Source organism: Hoplias malabaricus, unplaced genomic scaffold (genome assembly GCF_029633855.1).
Source record: "Hoplias malabaricus isolate fHopMal1 unplaced genomic scaffold, fHopMal1.hap1 scaffold_62, whole genome shotgun sequence".
Taxonomy (NCBI): Eukaryota; Metazoa; Chordata; class Actinopteri; order Characiformes; family Erythrinidae; genus Hoplias; species Hoplias malabaricus.
The window spans coordinates 235,235-261,699 of NW_027101061.1; the positions used below are offsets into that span (position 1 = coordinate 235,235).

Below are 26,465 nucleotides of genomic sequence, written 5' to 3' on the forward strand. Positions count from 1 at the left end.
AAAACAATCTTGACCCTCTTGTGCTCACAAACTACAGGCCAATATCAAACCTCCCTTTTATTGCTAAGATTCTAGAAAAAGTCGTGTCACAGCAGTTGTGCTCTTACCTACAAAACAATGACATTCATAACATTTTTCAGTGTGGATTTAGACCAAATCACAGCACAGAAAGAGCTCTAACAAGAGTAACTAATGACTTACTCCTTTCACTTGATAAGGGCTATATCTCTATTCTGGTGCTGCTTGACCTAAGTGCAGCATTTGATACCATAGATCATGTGATGCTTCTTGATAGGCTGAAAAATCTGGTAGAAATAAGAGGATCTGCCCTCGCTTGGTTCAGATCCTATTTATCTGACCGTTATCAATTTGTTTATCTGAATAATAAATCCTCTAATCATACTTTAGTTAAATATGGTGATCCACAAGGGTCAGTGCTTGGCCCTGTATTATTCACATTCTACATGCTGCCACTGGGTAGACTAATCCTTAAGCATGGTATTCAATTCCACTGTTAAGCTGATGATACACAACTGTATATATCAGCCAAACCTAATGATGTTGCTTGTCTACATAAAATAACAGAATGTCTAACTGAAATTAAAGACTGGATGATGCAAAATTTTCTCATGTTAAATTCTGATAAAACTGTCTTGTTACTAGGTACAGATACTCAGATACATTCACTCAGAAATGCTGCTATTAATCTTGATAATTTAACCTAGCCTTTAATTCGACTCTCACATTTGATACCCACATATCCAATACAGTCAAAACCACCTTCTTCCACCTACGCAATATTGCCAAACTTCGGCCTATTTTATCCTTAAAAGATGCAGAGAAACTAGTGCATGCTTTTATAACTTTACGCCTAGACTACTGCAAGACCCCTGGCAGGGAGCTCGTGCAAAGCGTTACACAGCTTCAAGAGTAGGTCGCCCATCTACTCTTTGCAGGAGGAAGAGCCTTTTCTCAGAAAGTTCCTCAACTCTAGAATAGCCTTCTGGTTACTGTTCGGGGCTCAGACACACTCTCAATCTTTAAATCTAGATTAAAAACCTACGTTTTCAAACAAGCTTTTGGTTAATCACTCACTTTCAGGTTACTCCTTCTCTATTAGTGTTCGAGCTGGTTTTCATATTATCACTGTTCTGTATTAACCCTGTCATACTACCATAGTTACAGCTTTTTTAGTTAGCTTTCTAGTAACTGCCAACACGCTGTTTGCCGCTAGGTTCTCTTGCCTGACCCGTGGAAGCTTTTTTCGCAGGACAATTTTGCCAGTTCTTTACCATGACCCTACTAACCTCTGTATTTTCATTTGTTCCCTTTGTCTGGTTTTCTTTCTCCTGTCTCTCTCATGCTTTGAGATGTCCTGCTGCTCTCCAGGTGTTGCCCCTGACCCTGTGTGTCCTGTACAAGATCCTGGCCTTGTCTCATCTACACTATCATGCTGGTGTTATATCTCAAATTAACTCTGCAACCTACTTTAACTTACAAAAAATCACTGATCACCTCCTCCTTCCTCAGACTCATACATCACTAATATTCTACATTCACATTACTATAACCCATTCATCTGTCATCAGTTCACTTTTACTTCTGTTCTCTATTGTGTCTCCGGTGTTGTCCCTAGGAGGATGGGTTCCACGTATTCCACGAGTCTTGGTTTCTTCCAAGGTTTCTTCCTCATGTGCTGAGGGAGTTTTTCTTTACCACTGTTGCCCCTGGCTTGCTCATAGAAGGCTTGGACCCGGATCTTAGTAAAGCTGCTTTGTGATGACTTTTTGTTGTGAGAAGCGCTATATAAATAAAATTTGATTGATTTATTGATAGAAACAGAACTGTAAACTGTTGCGGCAGAAAGTTACACTGGAGACAACCCTGCAGATCCTACATTTTGGGAGGTTAGGTTTACATTTATAATTAGAGCTAAGGTTAGACTTAGGGTTAGAGTTAGGAGCTAGAGCTATGGGTAAGGAGGTTTGGGAAAAAAAGGCAATTTTTTCATGGTATAGGTGTATACATCTAGTAAGGGTGAATATTATTCTATACACATTGTCCAATCCTGGGATGAGAGTTTATGTGAAATATGTACAAACCTGCATTCAGAGCACATTGCTCACTGGTGTGAATCCCACTCTTATATCTGGAAATTGACAAACTACTGCTTCACCTGTTTTGGCACAAGGTTGCCCTTGAAATCTACAGCAGGACTCTCATGAAGTATCTGACCTCCTCTGGTAAGATCCTATGGTGCAATTGAAATGTTTAGCCCAGTTCTCGGGTTTCTAACTGAGTCTGAGATGAGGTGAAAGCGAACACTGTTCTGATCTTGAAGAAAATATCAGCATTCTCAAAAACTCCCACTGCTGCTTTCTGATTAAAACGACTGGCTCCATTTATTTTTTTTTTAAATGGGCATCCTTCTTTGTAGCAATACTTCAGTTGCAGTTGATGCCAAGGCTGTTCGTTCAGAACCAGCAACACTTAGAGCCACTCTGTACATTTATCTCCTTCTGCACTCCAATGCCCCAAAGCTCATTAATTTTAATCAAACATGCTCCAAAAACCTTAAAATCCTGAGTCATGTCCTGTATTATCATCTCCTTTAAAGAGAGTGGTGTGATTGTGAGTGAAGTATCACGCCCTCCTTCTGAGGACCATTTTATTCCACATCTTTATGCCTATTTACAAAATAGCATCTTTACACAAAAAGTCTTCTTTCTTTCATGGCCCAGCAGTGAAGGAGAGATGAAGGAAGGCCTGTGAAGAGAGAAATTGCTTATAGTTTCACTTTGATTTCAGTGAAAACAGAAGGGTAGCTTCCTCACACCTGAGGCCTTGAAGGACCATCTGGAGAAGATCACGGCCCGTGCTTTGATTGAAAACAGACTCGAATGCGGAAGCTTTAAGAATTCGTATTTAACCATAAGTTTAACTTTTCCAGCTCTCTGTTTAAAGTGTTCTGTACCCTGTGTGTGAGATGTATTACATTTGCCCTCGTATTCTGGCCTCCAAATATTGCCTTACAAAACACCAGCTGTTCAAGGTTAGTTTCACTAACTCTACACTCACGTTATGGATCTGAATTGTCACATATATAAACAGTGAGGGGAAGTTTTCAACCTTCTATTGTTTTCTTGTTTAATATACTTCAAGTGCATATAGATTCAAGGTCATTATGCCAACTGAACTGCAAAGTATGGTGGTGGAAGTATCATCAGACCTGGCTAATTCAGTGCAAACATCATCAATGGAGCAATGTGCCAAGGCAAACCAGAGAGGAATTTAATATCATCAAAACCTACACCAAACATCTCGCTGAATAAGTTTAGACACCACTCCAACTCATTCTATTGAGTCCATTACACTGCTCTATATCCCTGGCATTACAGAGGCATTGTAGTTTAACTGATGCCTGACATTGGCCATAGTGAGCTTTTTCGCTCGAGAGTCCCTGTTCCTTTCCATTCTTTACCAACCCCCACATGACATGAGACAAATGCTGCAACATCTACAGTGTCAGCAGGTAGGCTGCTTCCATTCTCGAACCTCTCGTGCATACTCAGGATTTTTAGAAACCATAATCATCAGCTTTATGACACAAAGAACATCTGCTGCCATTCAGAACCCAGGGGATTTGAAAAGCTGGACCAATTACTGGAGGCCAAATGAAATTCCTCCCTCTGACATGAAGAGTGGATGGCAACCACTTTACAGGTATCTCTAATACTTGATTATTTGCTTTATAATATACACCCAGTTTATATCTCCATAGAAAGCTCTGTAAATGGGAAAAAGCTCAGATAAATGGGACACTCTGGAGTAGCGGGACCAGTATTCTCAATGCCAATCAGGCTGAGAGGTGTAAGGCTCTACAGAATTGGACTGTTCAGCTGTGGAGATACAGCCCCATCTTATACCTCTGGGTGTGAGCCAACATTTAGCATACAATCAGCATTTGGCTTCCATCATCTCCTCACAGCAATGTTCCAACATTTAGCTCAAAGTAGCTCAGCTACACCTATCCCACCTGAAATATCCAATGATGAGAATGGCCACCAGCAATGACGCAAAGGACACGGCGTAGCCCACTGTGTACATGATGTGGAGCCTCTCGAAAAACATGTGCTGTGGACAGAGATGGAGTTCAGTCAGAGAATATTTTCCAAACATTTGAACAACAGATAAGAATACAGCTTGTACCGGAGCTTACTCTGTCTCTGTTCGGTCCAGAGGACTTTATACACTCTGTGTAATTGGCCCATGTTTTATTTAAACCCTCTCCAAGCACCCAGGAGCTGTTGGAATCACACCTCCTGTAGGCATGGCCTGGAAATAAGGACAGAATTTATCAGTGCACTTTACAGTCTTAAAAGTAAAGACACACTCTGGGCAGTTTATAATGGTATCTAAAGAAAAAGTATTTTAAAAATGTATGTGTGAAAAATGAAGAGTGTATAGACTAATTTAACATTACTTATCTACACTTTGGCAACCCTCATCCTAATATTTTAGACAAAAACCTCATGATAAGTGGGTTACCAGTATTGTATCAGTTTCAGTATTTCAATGTGTGAGAGAAAAAGAAAAAAGTTATATCCTGGAAAGAAATAAAAATGAGTACATAAACAACATTCATTTTTCAAAATATTCTCTTATAGTCTATATATGTATAGTTGTGGCGTTCAGGAGCAGCACCGGCTTCATTGGGACAGTTCCACAGGTTATGTTTGTTGGTAAATTTAATCATTTATATGGCTCCTCTCCCACACATAGTTTCAGAGCTGAACTGGGATTGTACTGTGACCAGGAACATAAACCATGCAGGTTTATATTTGCGTATACAGCTTTTTTGTGAAGGTCTACTTTAGCACAGTCAGCTGTTTTGTGTAGGTCTATGTTAAGGCAGACAATTGTATTGAGTAGGTCTATGTTAGGCCAGACAATTGCATTGAGTAGGTTATATTAGCACAGACAGCTGTTTAGTGTAGGTCTATGTTAGGGCAGACAGCTGTTTTGTGTAGGTATATGTTAGCGCAGACAGCTGTTTTGTGTAGGTCTACATTAGCACAGACAGCTGCTTTGTGTAGGTCTACGTTAGGGCAGACAGCTGTTTTGTGTTGGTCTACTTTAGGACAGACAGCTGCTTTGTGTAGGTCTACATTAGGGAAGACAGCTGCTTTGTGTAGGTCTACTTTAGGACAGACAGCTGCTTTGTGTAGGCCTACGTTAGGGTAGACAGCTGCTTTGTGTAGGTCTAAGTTAGGGAAGACAGCTGCTTTGTGTAGGTCTACGTTAGGGCAGACAGCTGTTTTGTGTAGGTCTACGTTAGGACAGACAGCTGTTTTGTGTAGGTCTATGTTAGGGAAGACAGCTGCTTTGTGTAGGTCTACGTTAGGGAAGACAGCTGCTTTGTGTAGGTCTACGTTAGGGAAGACAGCTGCTTTGTGTAGGTCTACGTTAGGGCAGACAGCTGTTTTGTGTAGGTCTACATTAGGGCAGACAGCTGTTTTGTGTAGGTCTACATTAGGACAGACAGCTGCTTTGTGTAGGTCTACGTTAGAACAGACAGCTGTTTTGTGTAGGTCTACGTTAGGGCAGACAGCTGTTTTGTGTAGGTCTACGTTAGGGCAGACAGCTGTTTTGTGTAGGTCTACGTTAGGGCAGACAGCTGTTTTGTGTAGGTCTACATTAGGGCAGACTGCTGTTTTGTGTAGGTCTACGTTAGGGCAGACAGCTGTTTTGTGTAGGTCTACATTAGGGCAGACTGCTGTTTTGTGTAGGTCTACGTTAGGGCAGACAGCTGTTTTGTGTAGGTCTACGTTAGGGCAGACAGCTGTTTTGTGTAGGTCTACATTAGGGCAGACTGCTGTTTTGTGTAGGTCTACGTTAGGGCAGAAGCTGTTTTGTGTAGGTCTACATTAGGGCAGACTGCTGTTTTGTGTAGGTCTACGTTAGGGCAGAAGCTGTTTTGTGTAGGTCTACATTAGGGCAGACTGCTGTTTTGTGTAGGTCCACGTTAGGGCAGACAGCTGTTTTGTGTAGGTCTACATTAGGGCAGACTGCTGTTTTGTGTAGGTCTACGTTAGGGCAGACAGCTGTTTTGTGTAGGTCTACATTAGGGCAGACTGCTGTTTTGTGTAGGTCTACGTTAGGGCAGAGTCAAGGAAAGTTTCTTCTTCAATCAGAACATTCATTTAGAACTAGCAGTTGTATTTAAACTTCAGTCCTATTTTAAACTTTTTTTTTTTTTTGAGATGACATGTATGACCCCACCCATTTACACTGAAGTTATTAGAAGTGTTTCACCTTGAACTGTATTAATTTAGACACAATAAATGGACCCAGTCAGACAAGAGGGAGAAGTGAATATAACAGCAGTGCTCATACCTGCGTGGTTGAAGTCGTAGATGTATCTCGGGCAGGGCACTTTGGTCAGAGTCCCTGGTAAACCCTGTGGCCAGCAGATCAGACCGTCCCACTCTGGAGGACACTTGTCCACTTTTAACAAACAAGAAGAAGGTGGAAAGAGGAGGAAAGTAGTGATTAAGGATGAATTACTCACTCAATCTGAATGTGCTATTCAGTTACTATGAACGAAAGGGCTGTATCACGGTCACTATTTCTCTGAGATTCTTTGAAAGGATTCATGTTTTTCCACCACATTTAGTACATAAATCCTAGTGGCAAATTCTAAAAACAAAACTGGGATGTAGATCTAGTGTTTCAGCAGCTATTTGTCTTTTGTAGCTGCAGTGAAAGTACTTTTGAGCGTCTCTGTGGTTTTGTTCCTCTCTGCATGGTGTTTTCCACCGTGCTGTTGCTTTTGAAGTCTGTGGGAGCTCTACAACAATAGGTAAATAAAAATGATATCATTGTACTGTGTATTCAAGCCATTCTGTGACAATGGAGAGGCAAAGAGGTGTTTTATGAACGTGTTTGTATTCAGAGATTCATTGAAGAGATAAACATAAGGTAAAAAACTAGCTTGGGGTTTGATATCTCACACTATGCAACTTCTTCAAGCCTCCAGTCTACAGACTACTCCACTCCATGAATATAGGGTTACACTATAGTTTATGGATCAACATTAAATCAGTAATAAATTGGCAATATTATGATAATTATAATTAATATAAATAACACAGACTCAGTCTTAGTCAATAAGTGATTTATTCTGATGCAGAATGTGTCTTCTACTCTGAAGACTAGGGTTTGATTCAAGCTCAGATCAGTAAAAACTGAGTTCCTGTTTGGGTAAATCACAGATTGGTATGATATTATGAGTAGGGTTCAAATCCCTGCTCGGTTAAAGCTCATATCTGTATAAACTAACCATCCGGGTTCGAGTTACTGCATGGTTAAAGCTCAGATCAGATAAAACTAATGAATGCGGTTTGATTCTCTGCTTGGGTAGAGGTCAAACCAGTTAAAACTGATGACTAGGGTTCTATCCCTTGCTCAGTTAATGCTCAGATCAGATCTGAGACAAGGCTGAGATCAGTAGGAACTAAAGACTGGGGTTCAGTTCCCTGCTTAAGACCGAACCGATAAGAACTGATGACTAGGGCTCATTCTGATTGGAGGACCAAAACCTGGATTTGGATTTGATTAAAAATCCCTGTCCAACTAGAGTGGTGCTGAATGGAAATAATGTCTCCATATATTTGATGGCAGCCATAAAATAACTAATGTTGCATTGTTTTCATGGGGCTCATAATTCCAGAGAAGACAGTTCCACTGTTCCACAGACCAATGCTGGGGGACTTAATTCCCTTCTAGCCTTCCCTTCCCTTCTATGAAAAAGGGTGCTGTGGCTTCAGACTTTTGTGCAGCTGCTCTGGAGTGAAGCATTCTACAGGCAATGGTCTTTTCTATGGCAATTTTACACACTGTTAATGTTCAACTGAACTGAGTTTTAACAATGACTAGATCTACCAATTAGATCTGATGTGTTTGGAAACATGCTGTGTTTGATTCTCTTCCTTTCATTCCTCCTGATCACACATGTTCCCAGGAGCTTATTTTCCTGCCATGCCACGCTCTTGCCTGCCTTTCTTCTCTTTGTCGCTCTTGATGAGAGTTTATGCATACGCAAGTTCTGTTAGCTCATGCACCAGGACTTCAAAGGCAAACAGTGGAGGCAGATGCAGATGATGTCGGTGGGTCGTTTTTCCAAAATGATAAATTAGATTTGCTCATAAATTAATCCATTTAACATAAATGTGTTGTAACACTAAGACAAGATACTGTCATTGTACAAAGTCAATATTGAGATATGATATAAGTCACTGTCAGAAAACACAATATCTCCAAAAAGGCAAATTTAGAAGAAAAGAGGATAAATCCCTCTTTGTTTAAATAAATGCATTATTTATTCAGAGTCTTTTTTGACATTCCATATGGGTTCAATCATTAATCTATAACTTCATGTAAGAGTCAACTAGGATTTGTTTTTTAATACTCACATCACAATGGCAAAAAGAGAGATAGCAGGTTCTGTTTTGCGAGCGATGATATAGTAAAGCATGATACATTAAAAAATGACATTAAAGCCTACTGTACTGCCACTTTAACATTTCACATTTCACACTTTCACATTTGTAAGTTCTGTGTAATGTGCACTTGGAAAACAGTAGCCCTGAGAATGCATTAACAGTGCCAGTGGGACTGGATAAGGCCTTAAAGTGTAATAAATGAGAGTATGTGGAATTGCTGATACTGAGGAAGCCATAATGTTAGCAGTGGGAATAGGTATGACCTTAGCTGCAAAGGGAGCCAATACGTATTTTGCAAGTTAGGGAGTGATTTTAGAGTTGCACAGTAGGTAAATACAAGGGATGTGCTGTTGCTGTATTTGTTTAAATCCAGGTTAATCTGAGGGTACTGAGCAGATATTAATGGTGCCAGTGGGGCTGGATATGCCATTGGTCACCAGGGAGGACAGTGTGAACTGCGATTAAGATGGTAGTTATTGTGTAGCCCCAGTGATCAGGTCCAGAGAATTGTGCTGTTCTTGGTCTTCCTCTCAATGTTCTGACAGCATTTGTTCTGAACAGGTCTCTATTAATAAATAATTGCCTAAAATATCTCCTTTTTCAGCTAGTTACACATCAGAATAGACAGAATAGATGGAGGTTGTAAGGTATTAGATCTGTCCAACTGACAGTGTTTTGACGCTTTCTTAAGTCTGAGTCCACGAGATCAGTGATATTCATATCTTATATGTCACCGTGTGTCGTCTAGGGGAGAAAGAAGAAAGGAGAGTGAGGAAATGAGGACACAGAGTTCAGTCGGTGCTAAATGTCAATCCCACTCCTTGTGAAATACAAAGGGGCTGTTAATACTGCATTATTCTGCTCTCCATGACCTGGATTTTATATAATGGGGTTCACATCTGCAATATTTTCATGTACAATATGGATTTGATGTGCAATTAGATGCAAATATTCTTCAGAAATGTTTTATATTTATATTAATTTTTGACATTTATATTGTTAATAATTAGGGCGGCATGGTGGCAGAGCAGGTAGTGTCGCAGTCACACAGCTCCAGGGACCTGGAGGTTCTGGCTTCAAGTCCTGCTCTGGGTGAGGGGGGGAGGGGCTTCCTTATGTGTGTTTTCACTGCCAATATGGAAAATGAATTTCGTTTTACTGTTGTGTAGTGGTAATAAAATCACTCTTGGTTATCTCATTGGTCACAGGCACGCATTTGTTGCACACATATTTTTGTGTTATTAACAAACCTTTTACTGCTAATGCAGAGCTCTGGAAAACAAAGAAGACCATAACCAGCGAAGGAGGTGTTTGGTTATTTATGAGGTGCATTATTTGCAGAAGATGAAAGTGTCATTAACATACATTGAATGTAACATTTGGTCACTTTTATCCCCATTTTGGCTGTTTTTCATTACTGTTCCTCCAAGCTGTGTGATCCAATTAGCACATCTATTCAAAATGCTGCCAAAACAATGCCAGTGGAAAGCTCAACACACTTGGAGGAGAATGCTCCCTCATTATAAAATAGTGTAGTACGCATTATAATAAATACCTTTGGGGCAGTGGGAAGTGAAGGAACAGCACATTGTTCTCCCTCAACATCCACTGCAAAGTACCCCTGAGCAAGGACCTAACCCCCAACTGTTCCCTGGGTGCTACGACTGGCCGCCTATTGCTTTAGGTGTGAGTTCCTAGTGTGTATGTGTATTCAGAGAATCATTTCCCCCAAGGGGGTTAATAAAGTACCACTCCTTTTATTCCTGCTTCAGTTTCTCTCTGGAAATAAACAATATCCGCAGACGTTGTCATTTTGCAGCTGCTCTGTGATTTGTTACACAGTCCCAGATGTGGTGGAGGAATTGGTTTCCACCCTAATTACACCGCCTGCACCATCATTGCTACATCCCTGAGCTTTCCCTGTTGGGAATTTTGTGTAAGAATGGCTACATTTTCCCAATGGATTCCTAAAACCACCCTCAGACTCTGATTTGAAACACAAATGTTGAGTAGATGACAGTAGTGCTGGAACAATTCAAATGTGGACTTTATTATTGAAAACCTGTCGACTACTCAATGAGCGACTCTAGACAGAACTCTCCACACGTTCCTTCAGAGCTACAATTTGAATAAACTGTCGAGAACTGCTAGTTCTGTCTTGTGTAAATACCCTGCTCTTGATAATTGACCCTGTCAGTCCTCTCCACTGAAAGCATGCTGTGTCTTGACCCACAATTGCAGGTGTCATGTTATAAACTATCCCACCAGCAAACACATGCATTCTGTTCATGTATTAAAAGAGTCATTTTTACCACCAAACACACAAACAAAATTCATGAAACTTGTAACCTATGCTTTCAAGACCTCACCAGAGCAATCCACAAGAATCTATGGGAGTTGGGGAATCAGCAGTATTTAGGGGAAGTGAGAAATATTTGTCTAGTTCTGAAGATAATCCATTAGTAATTAATAGCCACAAGTATAATAAAGTAATGATGCAAATACACTAGCAACACTCTACCAACAACATGCATTCTTAAAAATAATGGTGCTACAAAGGGTTCTTTGAGCAATGCCAGAGATGGACGACTAATGGTCCATAAAAACACGTTTTGCTTATAACTTTTAAATTGGTAAAAGAAAAAAAAACCTTTAGATCAAACAAATGTTCTTTAAACTGTTAAAAGTTTCTTTACACTCAAAAATGTCTTTATGAAACCAAACAAGTTTCCATGTATAGAATCCCTCAAAGGACAACTTTGTACCACCTTTATTTTTTAAGCATGTGGGGCAATCATCATCGTCCAGGGACCCAAGGGACCAAAGCAAGGTCCTAGTAACACCAATAGCAACTACCTGGGACATCTCAGCCATGACTTGAAATACTTAAGCAACAGCTATAGCAACCACCTGGAACACAAGAGCAGTCACCTAAAATGGCAGAGCACACACATAGCAATATTTTAGCAACCACAAGGAAAATCTTAACAAACTTCTGAAATAGCATAGACACTACCATAGTAACCACCTGGGACACTATAGCTGTTACCCAGGAACACCTAAGAACTCATATAGCAGTATCTTAGAACCACCTGAAAAACCATAGCAACTACCAACAACCACCTGGAAAACTATCTTAGCGTCCACATAGCAATATTTTAGCCACCAAATAGGAAATCTTAGCAACCACATGAAATATCATAGCAACCATTTCTTCTGCCAAGCAACTGCCTGATATGCCTTAATTGCACCCAAGGACCTCTTCCACTGGACAACTATTCTGCAGGAAGGGAATCTTTATCGTTTTCTTTTTTTCTTTTTACACACATAACATGTGACCTTATTGCCCTGACCTTTCTTACATCCTCATGTTAATAGACCATAGAAAGCATGTCAAGAGTCTATTTTAAGCTCTCTAATGACGTAACAACACACAACTGACCAAGAAACTAAAGGGCAGTCAAAAGCCCATTCATTTTCTCCCTTGAAATGGACTGTGCAAAAGCACTGTTAACTGTACACCGCTTACCTGCTGTTTTTTTTTCAGTTTAGAATCATAGTTCCTCATTCATGTCAAGTCCAAGGAAATAGGGCTTAGCTAACCAATAAAATGGACATAGGAGACTACGTGAGCGACATGTGGTAATAGCATGTGGTAAGAGCTGATGCTCTACTCACAGATGTGGTCATATTGTATCATTTCCAAATCCAAGGAACACACAAAAACGCCAAACAAGTGTCACATATGGTGTCCACTGAACAAGGCAGGAAATTGCACTTGTTCTATTATTATACGCCATCCATAAAACATTCATGATACAATATATGGTCACTCACAAAGTTAATAAGCAGAAACGTAGTCACCATTCATCAGACGGTGAGCTGTGATAAATTATTTAAGGTCAAACTTCCAGAAGAACTTTTCGAACACAAAAGCGCATGTCATGAGTCATATAAATGTCTCTGCTATAGTTGTTCTTGTTATTCTGGACACGAGTAGATGTCCATTCGAGCTTCAGCAGGGTTCTGACCCGAGAGTGCTGCTGCATTTGGAACATTTAAATTGGGATGAGTGCTACTTCCCACCTAAAAAACATGCTGTTTGTGAGACCTGGTTTGACCTTGGATTGACCCACTCTCTTTGTCTTTGTCTTTATAAAGGCATATTACACACTGTAAATGCATCATATTTAAGTGACCTTCAACTCTGTGGAACTCTGTTTTTATGAGACCTCTATGAGATTTATGTTTTAATACCTTCACTCACTGGAGTCTCAGGTCTTTGTGTGCAATACCAAGCCTTGTGTAGAAGTCCAAAAAGCCCCCAGTGTTATGGGGTAGGGGGGCAACACACCAAGAAAAACAGCTCCACTGCTCCACAGCCAACGCTGGGGAATGTGGTTATTCCTAGTGGTCATTTGGCATTGAGGAAGGTGACCTTAGACTCACTTGCAGCTATGGTGCACAATACTGGCATTCACAAAGTAGCTGGCGTCACTAATTAAAAGAGGGGTCTAACATATGCCTTTGTTTCCAGTTTTCTATTTCTGTAAAACTGATGTTTGTATTTCAGACATCTCTAATGCTTCAGGATGTAGATACAAAGACACAGAAACCAGAACGAAATTAAAGCATTTTAGATGACAATATTACGGACCTGCTAATGATTTAATTTCATGCCACTAGTTTCTTTTCTGCAATCGATAAAAACAGATAGCAGTTTAAACCTGCAATCTGAGCACAGATGTGTCAAAATAATGAAGAAAAAATCTGGTTGAGTGTTAAAGTGGGACATGGACAGAGGAGGCTACATTCATTTTGTGGCTTTTATGTCAATCCATTACTGAATGATGTCACTGTGTTCAGTTCATTGTGAATCAGCCAAAATTTTTTTTTTTTTTTTGCGGGGAGCGAGGGGGGGCTGTATTTTTTCTTATTTTTTCCAAGGTCTGTCTGACGCATGTACCACAAAATCTAAGGTAGGGTGAAAGAATCAGTATTTGTCCAAAGCGAGGGGCGCCAGAAATGATTTCTTAGAGAAGAATACACTTTCAATTGAAGAACCATTTGCTGAAAAGTTTGTGAGGAGGCACATGTGGTTCTTCTATGGCACTATGCCACAAACACCTTTTTGGTATCTTAGATTTCGGCTGAAGGTGAAACCAAGTTTTCACGCCTAAATTTTGCTTTATGGCAAAAAAACTTAGCTTCTAACATTATACATTCCCATATTGAAGAACTATGAGATGTGCTCTAAATCTTTACTCCACCAGAGGTCAGTTCTGTTTTACAGAATCAGCATTTTGTTAATACCATCTCAAATGATAAGTGTTATCCTGGCTCTAACATTTTTTGTGCTTTTTGCCGTTGGGATACCAATCATGTTTTTGTTTTTAATTTATTTTAATAACCACTGGAAAAGAAGCATGTCATGTATAAACATCAAGCTCCAGTTCATCTAAGTGGATTCATGATGGCCACAGGCTCCTGTGCTAGATGAAAAATGAGGCTCTATTTATCTACTCCCATTCTCAAACAGGCATGAAAAGTCATTGCATGTTCCTTATATAGACATGCATTATAAATTTATTTTCTTTCCCTAAAACACAAGGTTTAATTTGATCGCCCAATACCAGTGTTTCAAAAAACAAAAGAATAATTTTCCTGTGCCATAAGAGTACAAGGATCCACAGCACATATTTTTTGTTCTGTTGACTTTCTGGGCATAGATGCCCCTCCTGTCCCATCATAATGTAAAGGCATCTTCCAGTGGACGCTATATGAAGGTTAATAGTTTTAACTATTTTTTAAATCCATTTGCCGGTTCCTTTAGACTTACTTCATGCCACACCTTAAGTGTTTGAGTATCTGCTGTGTGCCACTTTTATGTTTCCTTATTAGAACTGGAGCATGTATAATTTAGTAGAATTTCGTGTTGATTATTATTATTATTTGTTTCATTATTTTTACTCTTTATATATTTATGTACTTCCCCCTCACAGTTTCTGTTTCTGTAAAGCGCTTTGAAATGCCATTGTGTATGAAAGGTGCTCTATAAATAAATGTGCCTTGCTTTGTCTTGCCTCTTGGCTTGGTACATGAGTTATTAGTGGGACACATGTGGAATTCTTATTTAAGAAAAATGGGCAGCACAGTAGGTCTCTCTGTATGGGTCTACGTGGACTCATAGTGGGTTGTGTTAAAGTTGTGTTAGACAATGCATTTTCAGGTGGGTTGGACATACACTATTAGGCCCTATGTGTGTCTCATCCTAGTCTCATTACTGACCATTGAGGGCATCCATATGTGGGGCACATGGATGTGTTGGGTGGACAAAAGTAAATATTTCAGTATCTCATTAAGGGAATTAATTGTTTGTTATCAGCTAAGTACCACTTCCCGGCTCCCTGCTTAAACGCTCTAATTTTCTATAATGATATGCATGAAGATGTAACTACATAAAAAATTATATTATTAATGTATTAATTATATTAAAGGACATTCATGGGGAATGGTTAGCTATACCCTTCTTATCTGAACGAGTTTTCATCTTTAGCACTACTCTAGAACGACTTTACCTCTGAGAGTGCAGGGTGCAGAAGGTCAGTGAAGGCGGAAAGAAAAGCTGTTTGAGAAGATTGTGGGTGTAATTTTACCTGTGAGGTCAGGGCTGCTGACCGTCTGGAGGCACTGCAGTCTGGCATCAAGCAGCAGCTGCACCTGCTCTTCCGCTGTGATCTCTCCATCTGAATCTACCTGCAAAAAAATAAAAAATAAAAATAAACAACAACAGATTTATACACTCATTCTCAAAACACTAGCCCATATCATTGTCATGATTGCAGCCACTGAATGCAAGGTGTTTATCAAGAGTTTGTCTCCTCTTTGCTGCCGTATCAGCCTCTACGTTTCTTGGAAGGCTGTATGCACCTTCATCACCTCCCAATGACAAATAGAACTTCATTCTAGATTTCCATGACTCCACAGCACAATGTGTGGTGTGGAGAGGTTAGACCCCTCTAGCTGGGGTACTGTCACCCAGTATGATGACCTTGAACTACTCTTATGAGAACTTAACATCATTGTAAATTAAGAGCCGGGTCTCATGGTGAAATCCTAATTATTTAACTAAAAGACCATTCCCAGGTTTGTAAATTGTTTACAAATTAAAAGTGAATGTATGGGAACCCAGAAAGAAAAACACAGCCTTAAAACCTGAAATTAACCCTAAACCTAATCCTGTCCCCTAAACCTATCCTAAATCCCCCTAACTCTAACCATAAACCTAAACATTCCAAACAGTTTTGAAAGGCTGTGTTGTATTTGTGTAACACTCTTGCTAACAGAAAACTAGCTCTTCTTTTTAATCTCTTCTTTGGGTACATTACAGCCTGTTTCAGAGAATGTTGTACAATGGCGCCATCAGTGGATGTTGAATGGCGCCTTAGTCAATGTTAAACACCTATAAACTCTGATGAAGCAAACTGTATAAATGACAGTGTTGTAGTCTGGAACTGTTTATCTTTAGACTTGATTTAAATTTGCAGCTAAAACAATTATCTAGACTTCATAGGATTTACATCCCTTGCTTAACTATCTGATACCTAGAACGTAAGGGTCTGTAAAGTAAGTCAGTACCAATCTGACTGGGACCAGAGATGGAAATGGAACTGCAGGAATCATTTTTTCTGGCAAAGTGGTGAGCTCTGAAAGTAGATGAAGGTGATGCAGGGCTAGTTAACTTTGCTTATCCAACCATGAACTGTAAAATCAAAGTTGTGTGTTGCCGTGGCTACCGGAGGAGAGGTAATGATGGTTCCTCCTGCAAAGGGAACCTGATCTGTCAGATTTAAAAAGCAAGAGAGAGAGAGAGGGAGAGAGAGGGAGAGTAAGAGTGAGAGGGTGCACTGTCTCTCCAACCTCAAAACTCCCTGTACATTCAGTAACCTGAAGAATATAATTACAGCTTATTCTTTCAAAAAGTCTTTCTAAAGAAGTTCCCCAGGTCCCAGTGCTGGGTTTCTTTACCAGGACCTCGCAGGGTCATGGCAGTGTTCAGTCATCTATGCAGCTCTACTGAGGCTCTTTTATACTGAAAGTTAAAACCCATCATTGAGAGATCAGTCCATATATGTTTTTTATGGGGATACAAAAAAAAACATATATGTTTTCCATATGTGGGAGTCAGTAAGGTGGAGAGAAAAATGCAACCATGGGGACGTGATGGAGACACATTAAAAGTTGCAAAAAACAATTGTACTGTTCTTTACAACAACCTTAGCTGTGTTACAAAGCACTATTCCCAGTCTCACCATGGAGTCATACATATCTGAATAAAAGGCATCTCTCAGGATTTGTACAATGTATAAAATATACCTTGGGTAGAAGTACATGTACATTACTGATCCTGGTTCAGTCTTAAAAATACCTGACTATAAACCTAACCCTGGCCTTTACCCAAAAGCATAACTGTAAGCATAAGCATGACTCTAACTCTAACTAACTCTAAAACTAACTCAGAAGCTGAAGGGTTGTCACCTAATATTCTTCAATAACAGTTTACAGCACTGTTTCTGTGATTCTGATTTATTTAAATAGCGCCACCAGTGGAAGGGAGCAAGGAATGTGGGAGTTACAAAATAATAACAAATCAGAGCATTACTTCACTGTCATATATGGTAAAAAAACTGTGAAACATATCTAATCATTATGTAGAAATATTATAAATATCTGAGCTGCTCCTTTTGCATTTAAGTTGTTTAACTTAAAATATACTCCAGCTTTAAACCACATTATACCAAACCTAATTTCATGTCCATTTACTACTTGGCACCAAATGGCATTTTTTCACTGAATGTACCTACTCTAATGGACTCTATCTTAGTTTGGTCCCTGGTTTCTGGTTTATTTTTCAGTACCATGTATCTAGTGTCTTTACAAACCCCTGTCTCTAAGGGGAACAGTGGGCTTTGGAAACCACACTCACGAAGACGGTTACATTAAACGTTGTTTAATTGTCATGTTTTAGTGTGTTTTTACTGTTGTGGTTTGGGACTGAACACAGATCGGTCATCAGTTCAGACAGATCAGTAGAGTTTATTCCTTCCTTGTTGCAGAGGCCAGCTCTCGGTGCTTTCTTTCGTTGGTTTGAACCTCTTCAAAAGACAGCAATGTAATTTTATGAGCTGCTGTTGTGAGTCGGATAAAAACAAATGCGATCTCTGCTGTAGCTGGAGATTTAGTGAATAGAGAGTTAGTGCTGGACGTCTGCATTGTGTGGCGTAGAGTGATGTCTCTCTCTGGACAATCAGAGCTCTGCAAGGTCCACCAATCACAGTTTAGTCCCTACTCATCTCACTCAAAACCACAAGAGAACAGGGACTAAATAAAGAACCCAGTTCCAGGACCAGCACCAAATTTACCTGATGGAGAAAGAAAAAGGCAGAGTAGAATCCAGTAGAGTTGAATTGAAGGACCAGTGGAAAAGCGCCATTAGGCAAAGTTTAACCTTAACCACATCCCCCACTGTTGCTCTATACACACTATTCAAAAGTCTGTATTGCTGCACATACTCCCAAGTATAATATGCAACACTGGGGAAATTCGAATGCAGATAGTTTGTTGAAATATTACAGAAAGTTTGTTTTTTTAAAGTTGTAAAGCATTTCCCTAAGAAACTCTGCCATCGTTCTTGCAAGAACAGTATGTGACTTGGTAACTCACACATTCGCTTACTCATGTTTAGCAGCCTGAATTTTCTCCGTAGATCAGAGGAACAATACACAATGGTTTGGGTCTGTCTTCTTCACCACAGGGTGCTAAAGCAGCAGTTTTGTAAAATCCCTTTCTTTTCCATGATAATGAAATCCAGCTTAGATGTGGAATTCCTAATGCGGATATGCTGCAGGACTATGTCCTCTGCTGCCATGCCACTTTAGTTTACTATTTCTACAAGTACACTCTTTTCATTTCCTCGGAGGGCAAACTATTTCCATTGACAAGTAATTCCAGCGAACATGTTTCACTCCGTGCCGAAGCTCTGCATCATCGCTTCCCTCTGATTTGACGGAGCAGTTCTGTGTAGTGAAGAGTAAATGTCAGCATCCTATCTCACCCCTATTATTTCTACTAAAGTTTGACCCCTCAGAGCACATTTACATCCTTTCCTATGCAGTGAGTGCAGAGATAACCATTTGTGAAATGCTGGAACAGGCAACCTTTAAGACTCAGGAATTCCGTACTTCTCCACATGGAGAAAACACGAACCAGGGTCACGAGAGGAGCCTATTATAAAAACCCTATGGTGTTTCTCACAAAGGCCTTACTCTCAGCGCTAATGGAGATGAAAAAAAAAAAAACAGCCACTTCAGTTACGCTACAAGCTTCTGGATCTTCACGTGTTTCCCACTCGTGAGAATACACATCACATTCACACAGGGTGAATTCATTCGTTTAAACATTTAATCCAAACTGCCAGGGAGTAAACAATAATAATAAAAATCACCAGTAGTTTCTTCTTAAAATGACAGTTTCTAAACCAGTGTGAGCTGTAATAAGGAGAACAGAGCCTCTGTTGTTGCCACTCAGCACTGCAGCACTGTGTAACTTTGAAGAAGGTTAGGATACCACCCCCCAACACTTATCCTTCCCCCTTGATTTCAGGACAGTGCTGGAAAAGTGAATCTCACTCTGCGAATGTATCTGGAGAGCCTTACCAAATGTTCCTCGAACAGATGTGCTCCAAACTCCCCAGTGTATTATTACAGATTGTCACAGCTGTGAGGTATTGAGGTAAGGCTTCCTTTATTTAGAGAGACCTCCAGAGAGCTGACACTGCTTGAAACTGAAGTCTGAAGGCTTTCACAACTCACTAGAACCTCAGTCATAACAGTGGATCAACTTTTTTTCATTGGATTGTACAATGTGGTGGTGACAGGAACCAGACGTCTAAACCCACGGAAAGCTCCTCACAGAAAAGTGTTCCTTAAAATGGTCCCCGACGTGGCGTCTGATGCTTGAGACATTGTTTTACAGAAGTTCAGCAATAAGGCTTTAAAGACATGATATGGTAGAGAGGGATGAAGGGCTAATTCTTTTAATATTTATTCTTTTGCATATTTATTTTGTATTGGAGGGCGGCACGGTGGTGCAGCAGGTAGTGTCGCAGTCACACAGCTCCAGGGTCCTGGAGATTGTGGGTTCGATTTCCGCTCCGGGTGACTGTCTGTGAGGAGTTGGTGTGTTCTCCCCGTGTCTGCGAGGGTTTCCTCCGGGTGCTCCAGTTTCCTCCCACAGTCCAAAAACACATGTTGGTAGGTGGATTGGCGACTCAAAAGTGTCCGTAGGTGTGAGTGAGTGTGTCTGTGTCGCCCTGTGAAGGACTGGCGCCCCCTCCAGGGTGTATTCCTGCCTTGCGCCCAATGATTCCAGGTAGACTCTGGACCCACCGCGACACTGAACTGGATAAGGGTTACAGATAATGAATGAATGAATGAATGAATGAATTATTTATTAGAGCGGCATGGTGGTGCAGCAGGTAGTGTTACTGTTACCCATCTTGTGCCCAGTGATTTCGGGTAGGCTCCGGACTCACCGCGACCCTGAACTTGATAAGCGCTTACAGACAATGAAAGAATGAAAATTGTTTTATTTCTAACCATATTTCATATAATGTTCAGAAGGAAAGTGGAGTTCCTTTGGTGCTTGTGAAGAGTAAACAAAATGACGCTTGTTTCCTTTAAACCCAGAGATGTTTGGTTCCATTTCTCAACAATTTAACTGCTCTAAATGGCTTTGTTTACATCTCATCTACTGTTATGTGCTGAGTTAAAGCATTATTACCACTTTACCCTGGAGTGATACGAATCTAACTGAAGCTCAATGAAACACCAGTGTTATTCTCTCTTGTTTTGATCAGATTTCTTACTTTAAAATGGCCCAAGGAAAGACCACACACTCACAATCTGACTGATGAGTCATGTTTGAAAGAGCTAGTACTCACCTGCTTCAGTCTGTATCACACTTTCCCTCTCTTTCTCTTTTTCAAACTCATCATAAAGCATACTCTCACGCTGTCCTTTTTTCCTTTGTTGAGTGATTGATCTGTACGTTCTTTAAAACAAAACAACAAGAAGTAGAGCACTCAAATGAAACCAGGACACGTTAACAAAGATGTGCACAGATCTGTGAGCATAAAGAACAGCCCGTTCATTATTTTACTTTCATGTTATTGAGACTGTTGGGAGATAATACAATATAATGGAGATAACTCATAGAGCTAATTTATGCTGGGGGGCACTGGGGATGTGTACACTAACAATATTTTACATAACAGATTGTTTCAGAGTTTAGACTCTCTATGGAATGCTAGTTCTGCTAAATACACAGCTTGCCTCACCTACTTTACACTTGTCATTTTACTTTTTGGCAGCTCTGAACATATGGAACAGACAATAAGCTCTGGTACTTCAGCTGCCTTCAGTGTGGCTCACTGTAGAGGAACAACTGGGTATGAAGGTGGGTATTACCCTGGAGCTAGCTCTCTAGCCCAGGAAATAGAAGTATAGCAAACTTATTTCACCTTAATTGCCCCAAGCAATCACCAGCAACTTGTATATTATAGCAACTTGTATAAATATGCAATTGCTAAACCCTAGCAACTACCTGGAATACCATCACTCTGTAGCAACTGTCTAATGATCCTGCTGCACAAGCTAGACAAACACTCTACATTTCTTCAGCCACTAGTTATCTTCAAAGTGGTCAATGGTTAATAAAAAAAACCCTGTTCTGCTCATGAGGACAACCATTGGCTCAGAAGCTGTTGAACGATTTTATTCATTTGACTCACCATGGCTCTGTCTGTAGGAATTAGAATTTGTTTTATATACACACTGTGAATACACTGTGTATGGAGCTTTCAAATGCTTGGCTTGAGCCATTACTTCTTGAAACAAAACACAATAAAATGAACAACCTGGATTCAAGGTCAGTTCAATTCATTTGTCACAGATTTTTTTCCCCTCAGGATTTGTACGATGTGTACTAAATATAATTGGCATTCATAGAATCTTATTTATATTAGTGGGTGTTCAAATGAATCTCTGGCAACCCAGCATGACAAATCAGCCTTAAAACAATCCTTAAACAAAGACATTAAATGTGTAAATGTTATGAATATATGATTTTCTAATAAAATATGTTCGACACAATATTAAATGTCAAATATTTTTTGGTGTATCACCATGTGTGTTGTGTTCTGATTCAGGTCCAGAAGTCTGAATGAGCGCATGTAATGCTTGACTGAGAAAACAAGCATCATGCTGTCAGAGAGGCTATTATAACCATTATATTTCAGCCTGTGGAAATCTGTTCTGCTACAGTTAAGCATTTTTGCATAAATAGATTTTTCCCTCATTTTGCAGCTGAATTATTCATTCACAAATGACAGTGATATGTTTCTAATTAATGCCATGAAGCCTCTCATCAGAGTCCCTGAGTCTAGAGACGTGACACTGTGTGGGATGAGACCTTACGCTGTCAATACAAACATGTCCACGGTTCTAGACTTCAGCTCTTAAAGCAGGGGTTTTAGAAGTGCTGGGAAAATTAGAATAAGGGTCCAAGGGCCCTGTAAATGCAGGGGTCCATAACAACAACAGCTTGTTGTTCCTCATTTGCTGCAGTTCTTTGTACTTTTCTGGGAAGGCTTTACAATAGACGTTGGAACATTCATTCATTCATTCATTCATTATCTGTAACTGCTTATCCAGTTCAGGGTCACAGTGGGTCCAGAGCCTACCTGGAATCATAGGGCGCAAGGCGGGAATACACCCTGGAGGGGGCGCCAGTCCTTCACAGGGCAACACAGACACACACACACATTCACACCTACGGACACTTTTGAGTCGCCAATCCACCTACCAACGTGTGTTTTTTGGACTGTGGGAGGAAACCAGAGCACCCGGAGGAAACCCACGCAGACACAGGGAGAACACACCAACTCCTCACAGACAGTCACCCAGAGCGGGAATCAAACCCACAACCTCCAGGCCCCTGGAGCTGTGTGACTGCGACACTACCTGCTGCGCCACCGTGCCGCCATACGTTGGAACATTTCAGTGAGACTTTGATGGTATTCAGCCAGAGCAACCTATTAGTTTGGGATCACATACACCAACCCAACATATCCCAAATGTGTTGAATGGAGCTCTGGCACTCTCCACTGCTCTACAACCCAGTGTGGGGAACCAGCTTTATACCCTTCGGTGATTGGCATTGAGCATGACGGCCATTTGGAGTTTGAATGTAGAGTCCAGGAGCTGAAGTAAAAAAAGGCACAGCCAAAGCGTCCACACACTCCTCTACTCAGCAGAGCTGATGTAACCTTATGCAAAACCAACAAGGTGTTGGTGCATAGTTGTTTGTTTTGGGATATAATTCATATGCATGGGGATATGTGTAGGCAAACTAAATCTGCTTATGCACCAAAGGACACTGACTTCACAGATATCTCCACATGCTTAAACACAGTTCGAAACAGTACAACGAAGGACTGCAAACCACTGATTATTCACTAGCACACTTCAGCCCGGACCACTTTCCTCACAGATAAACCCCCACTGTGCAGTAGGTTACTGACCTCTTCTGTCTCCGTTTACACCAGGCTAGTTTTCTTTATGTATTTCTCTAAAAGACACAGGATTCCCAGGATTTGTACAATGTGTACTAAATATAATTAGCACATTGGAAACAGCCTCATCCTGTTCAGTGTCGCTGTGGGTACATAGACTATCAGGAATCATTAGGAACAAAGCTGGAACACACCATAGATCACAGGACATCACACACTCAACCAGTCACTCATACATTCACTCACACCTGTGGACAATTTCACACACTCACCCAGTTTTGTGCTTGTGTATGACTTACAGCTTACAGCACAGTTTCTGCAGCTTTTCCTCAGATGCATTAATATACTGTTTGAATGTAGTTTGTGAAATAGCCTCAACAGTGGATGGGTGCGTACTTATTCAATGTATAATACCTGCAAATATTGAATAATGAATCTAAAAAGGCAATGGTAAGAATAGACAAATTACTGTTGTTAGTAATATAAACACTCCTTTGTGGAAGTCTTTATATTTTCACTAAAAGCACACAGCACCTAGTCAATGGATGCAGCTCTGTTAAAATGCACCCACTGAGGACAGTGGAGTACCGATGTGTTCACACTTTACAATCTCAGTTCAAAGCACTGACCAGCAGAATGTGCTCTCAATCCACACATTGTAACCCTGGGGTCACCATGTCCAATACTTAGCACTGGTTAGAAAGCTTAACCCCCCTGGGGGGAGTGGAACTGTGTTCCCTGGATTGATGCAGCTCCATCCAATACCTCTGGGAAAAGTAGAGTTCCAGGACTAAGCATTAAAACCAAGGAGGTGAACTCACTGATTCACTTGTGGCTGAAAAACATCAAATCCTCACAGCAGTTTTCCAATCTCTGAACTCAGCCACTGCCTAGCAACAGCTTGGCAACCAGCACCTACACCATAGCAGCATGTTAGCAACCTACTAGCAACACCTTAGCAGCCAACAACTAAACCATAGCAACATATTAACAACCACCTAGCAACACCTGAGTAACCAACACAGACACTGTATCAAAATCTTAGCAATCAAACCCTATGCAACACCTTAGCAACCACTTATCAACATGTTCACAGCCAACTAACAACACCTTAGCAGCCAAAAACTAAAGCAATAGCAACCACTTACCAACACCTGAGTAACCAAAAAGTACACTGTATTAAAATCTTAGCAACCAACCCCTGTGCAACACCTTAGCAGCCAACAACTAAACCATAGCAACCACCTAGAAATGCCTGAGTAACGAACCTTAGCAAGCAACACCTTTCCCATAGCAACACCTTAGCAACCACTTAACAAACAAATAACAACACCTTAGCAGCCAACAATTAAAGCATAGCAACTGACTAGCAATACCCGAGGAACCAACATGTACACTGCATCAAAACCTTAGCAAACAATGCTTATATCATAGCAACATATTAGTAAACACCTAGCAACACCTTAGCAACCAACACTCTCAGTTTCTGCAAGAACTGCAGTCTCTAGTTAAGTTATGCACTACCAAATGTTTTGGATGCAACTCTGTCCCTCCAGAGACCACAGTCTGACTCCTCCACAGCCTGATGCTGGCTGGCGGGTCCAGTTCACACCCGTGGTCACCAACGTGGGCACATTGACTTGTGCAGGCCCATGTGCAGTTGCTCCCACTTCATTTCATCCTTCTCTATGAACAGTATACAGTGGAATGCCCCTGCCCACCGTGTTATCCCCCGCTAATCAAGGGTTGTCTACACAGAGACAGCAGATATGTATACACTTTAAAAGGATGCGTGGTTAATGATAGCTTATATAAGGAGGAGTGCAGTGGTCAATAATTATGTGAAGATGCAGTAGCCCACGCTGAGAGGAGCGGTCATTCAGCTGCAGGATGGCTAAAAAAAATCTGATAAATACATCCACAACTCCGCAACACTATAAGCGTCAGCCGCTGGGAAACACTGGTATACTGTATACACCAATCAGCCACAAGATTACAACCACTAGCAGGTGATGAGAATATCATGATCTGTTTACAGTGTTCCATGTCTAAAGGGGTGGGATATACAAGCAGCAAGTGAATAGTCAGTCCTTGAAGTGGATGTTGGAAGCATCAGTAATGGACAATGTAAGGGTCTGAGCCACTGCGACCAGAACTACACTGTGGTGGTCATGTTTTGGACAAGACATTTCCAAAACTCAGGTCTTATGGTGTGTGTCCAGGGTGCAGTGGTCAGTACTGGCTAAGAGTTGTGGAAGGAAGGATGACCAGTGACAGGGTCAAGGGTGCCCAAGGTTCAGTGATATTCAAGGAGACAAAAGAGTTAATGCTCCTCTGAAAGAAAGGGATCAGAAAACACAGGCCAGCACAGCTTCCTGGGGCTGAATGACCACACTGACCCCTTTAGTCTCCTCATATGTTGCTGGCTGTGGTCCACTTGTAAGGTACTAAAGTGCTGACCACCACATACACTTCATAAGACCTGGATTTTGGTGATGCTCTGACTGGAATGTTATGACCATCCCATAATGTCCCTTGCCAGTTGATGTTTCTGACATCCACTTCAAGAACTGACCATTCCCCTGCTGTCTGCTATAACCTCCACCCCTCAACAGGGGGTAAAGTAACCAGAGTGTTATTTAATTCGACCTGCCAGTGTTTTTAATCTTGTGGCTGATGGGTGTATATTGACCATATGCGTGTTATTCATCCTCAAAGCATTTGTGTCCAGTAACTATCACAAACTAATGACTGGGATGACCGTGAATTGTGGAGCCATAACAACTCTAAATCCAGTTCACGTACAGTGCGTAACTGCATCAAAGCAGTCGCTTACGCCGCCGCACGCGCCCAACGCACCGGCTCCACGAGAGCCTCCAAGAAGTGGCCGGACTCACCTGCGCGTGCACCAGCCTCCAGAGCAGAAAGACCGTGGCGAACTTCCACCACGGACAGCTCCTCATGTTGCTCGCGAGGCGTTAGCAGCTATCTCCCGGTCTCCGCGAGACGCGGCTCGTGCGTAAACACAACGACATGGTTCCCGTTGAACGTGACCGAGCGCGCGTGAAAAGGCAGTCCTGGGGGAGCGAGGGGAACGGAGTCATCACTCGCCACGCACTTGGTTCCGCGAGAAGTTCCCACAGTGCGCGTGCTGCCTTCAGTTTCCCGCTGTAGTAACCAGAGGCGTGGCCAAATGTCCAATGGCACGAGCGACAACAACGAACCGCCCCACCTCCCCCCAACGCGCTCCATCCATTAAACCCCCCTGTACTGAGCTGTGGAGCGGAGGAACTCTGTTCTCAATCAAGTCCTTTTTTCACTGGGCGTTT

General features: G+C 41.2%; 1 protein-coding gene across 1 annotated transcript in view; it reads right to left on the reverse strand.

Annotated features, from left to right (window-relative positions):
- Positions 1-26,099, reverse strand: part of LOC136684428 (parathyroid hormone 2 receptor-like) — a 78,147-nt gene extending 52,048 nt beyond the window's left edge. The window contains exons 1-5 of the mRNA XM_066659184.1: positions 26,034-26,099; positions 15,161-15,260; positions 6,397-6,507; positions 4,220-4,335; positions 4,037-4,134 (exon numbers count right to left, since the gene is read on the reverse strand). Of these exons, the coding sequence (XP_066515281.1) occupies positions 4,037-4,134; positions 4,220-4,335; positions 6,397-6,507; positions 15,161-15,260; positions 26,034-26,099 (491 nt within the window). The remainder of the gene's footprint in view (positions 1-4,036; positions 4,135-4,219; positions 4,336-6,396; positions 6,508-15,160; positions 15,261-26,033) is intronic.
- Between the last annotated feature and the right edge of the window lie 366 nt (positions 26,100-26,465).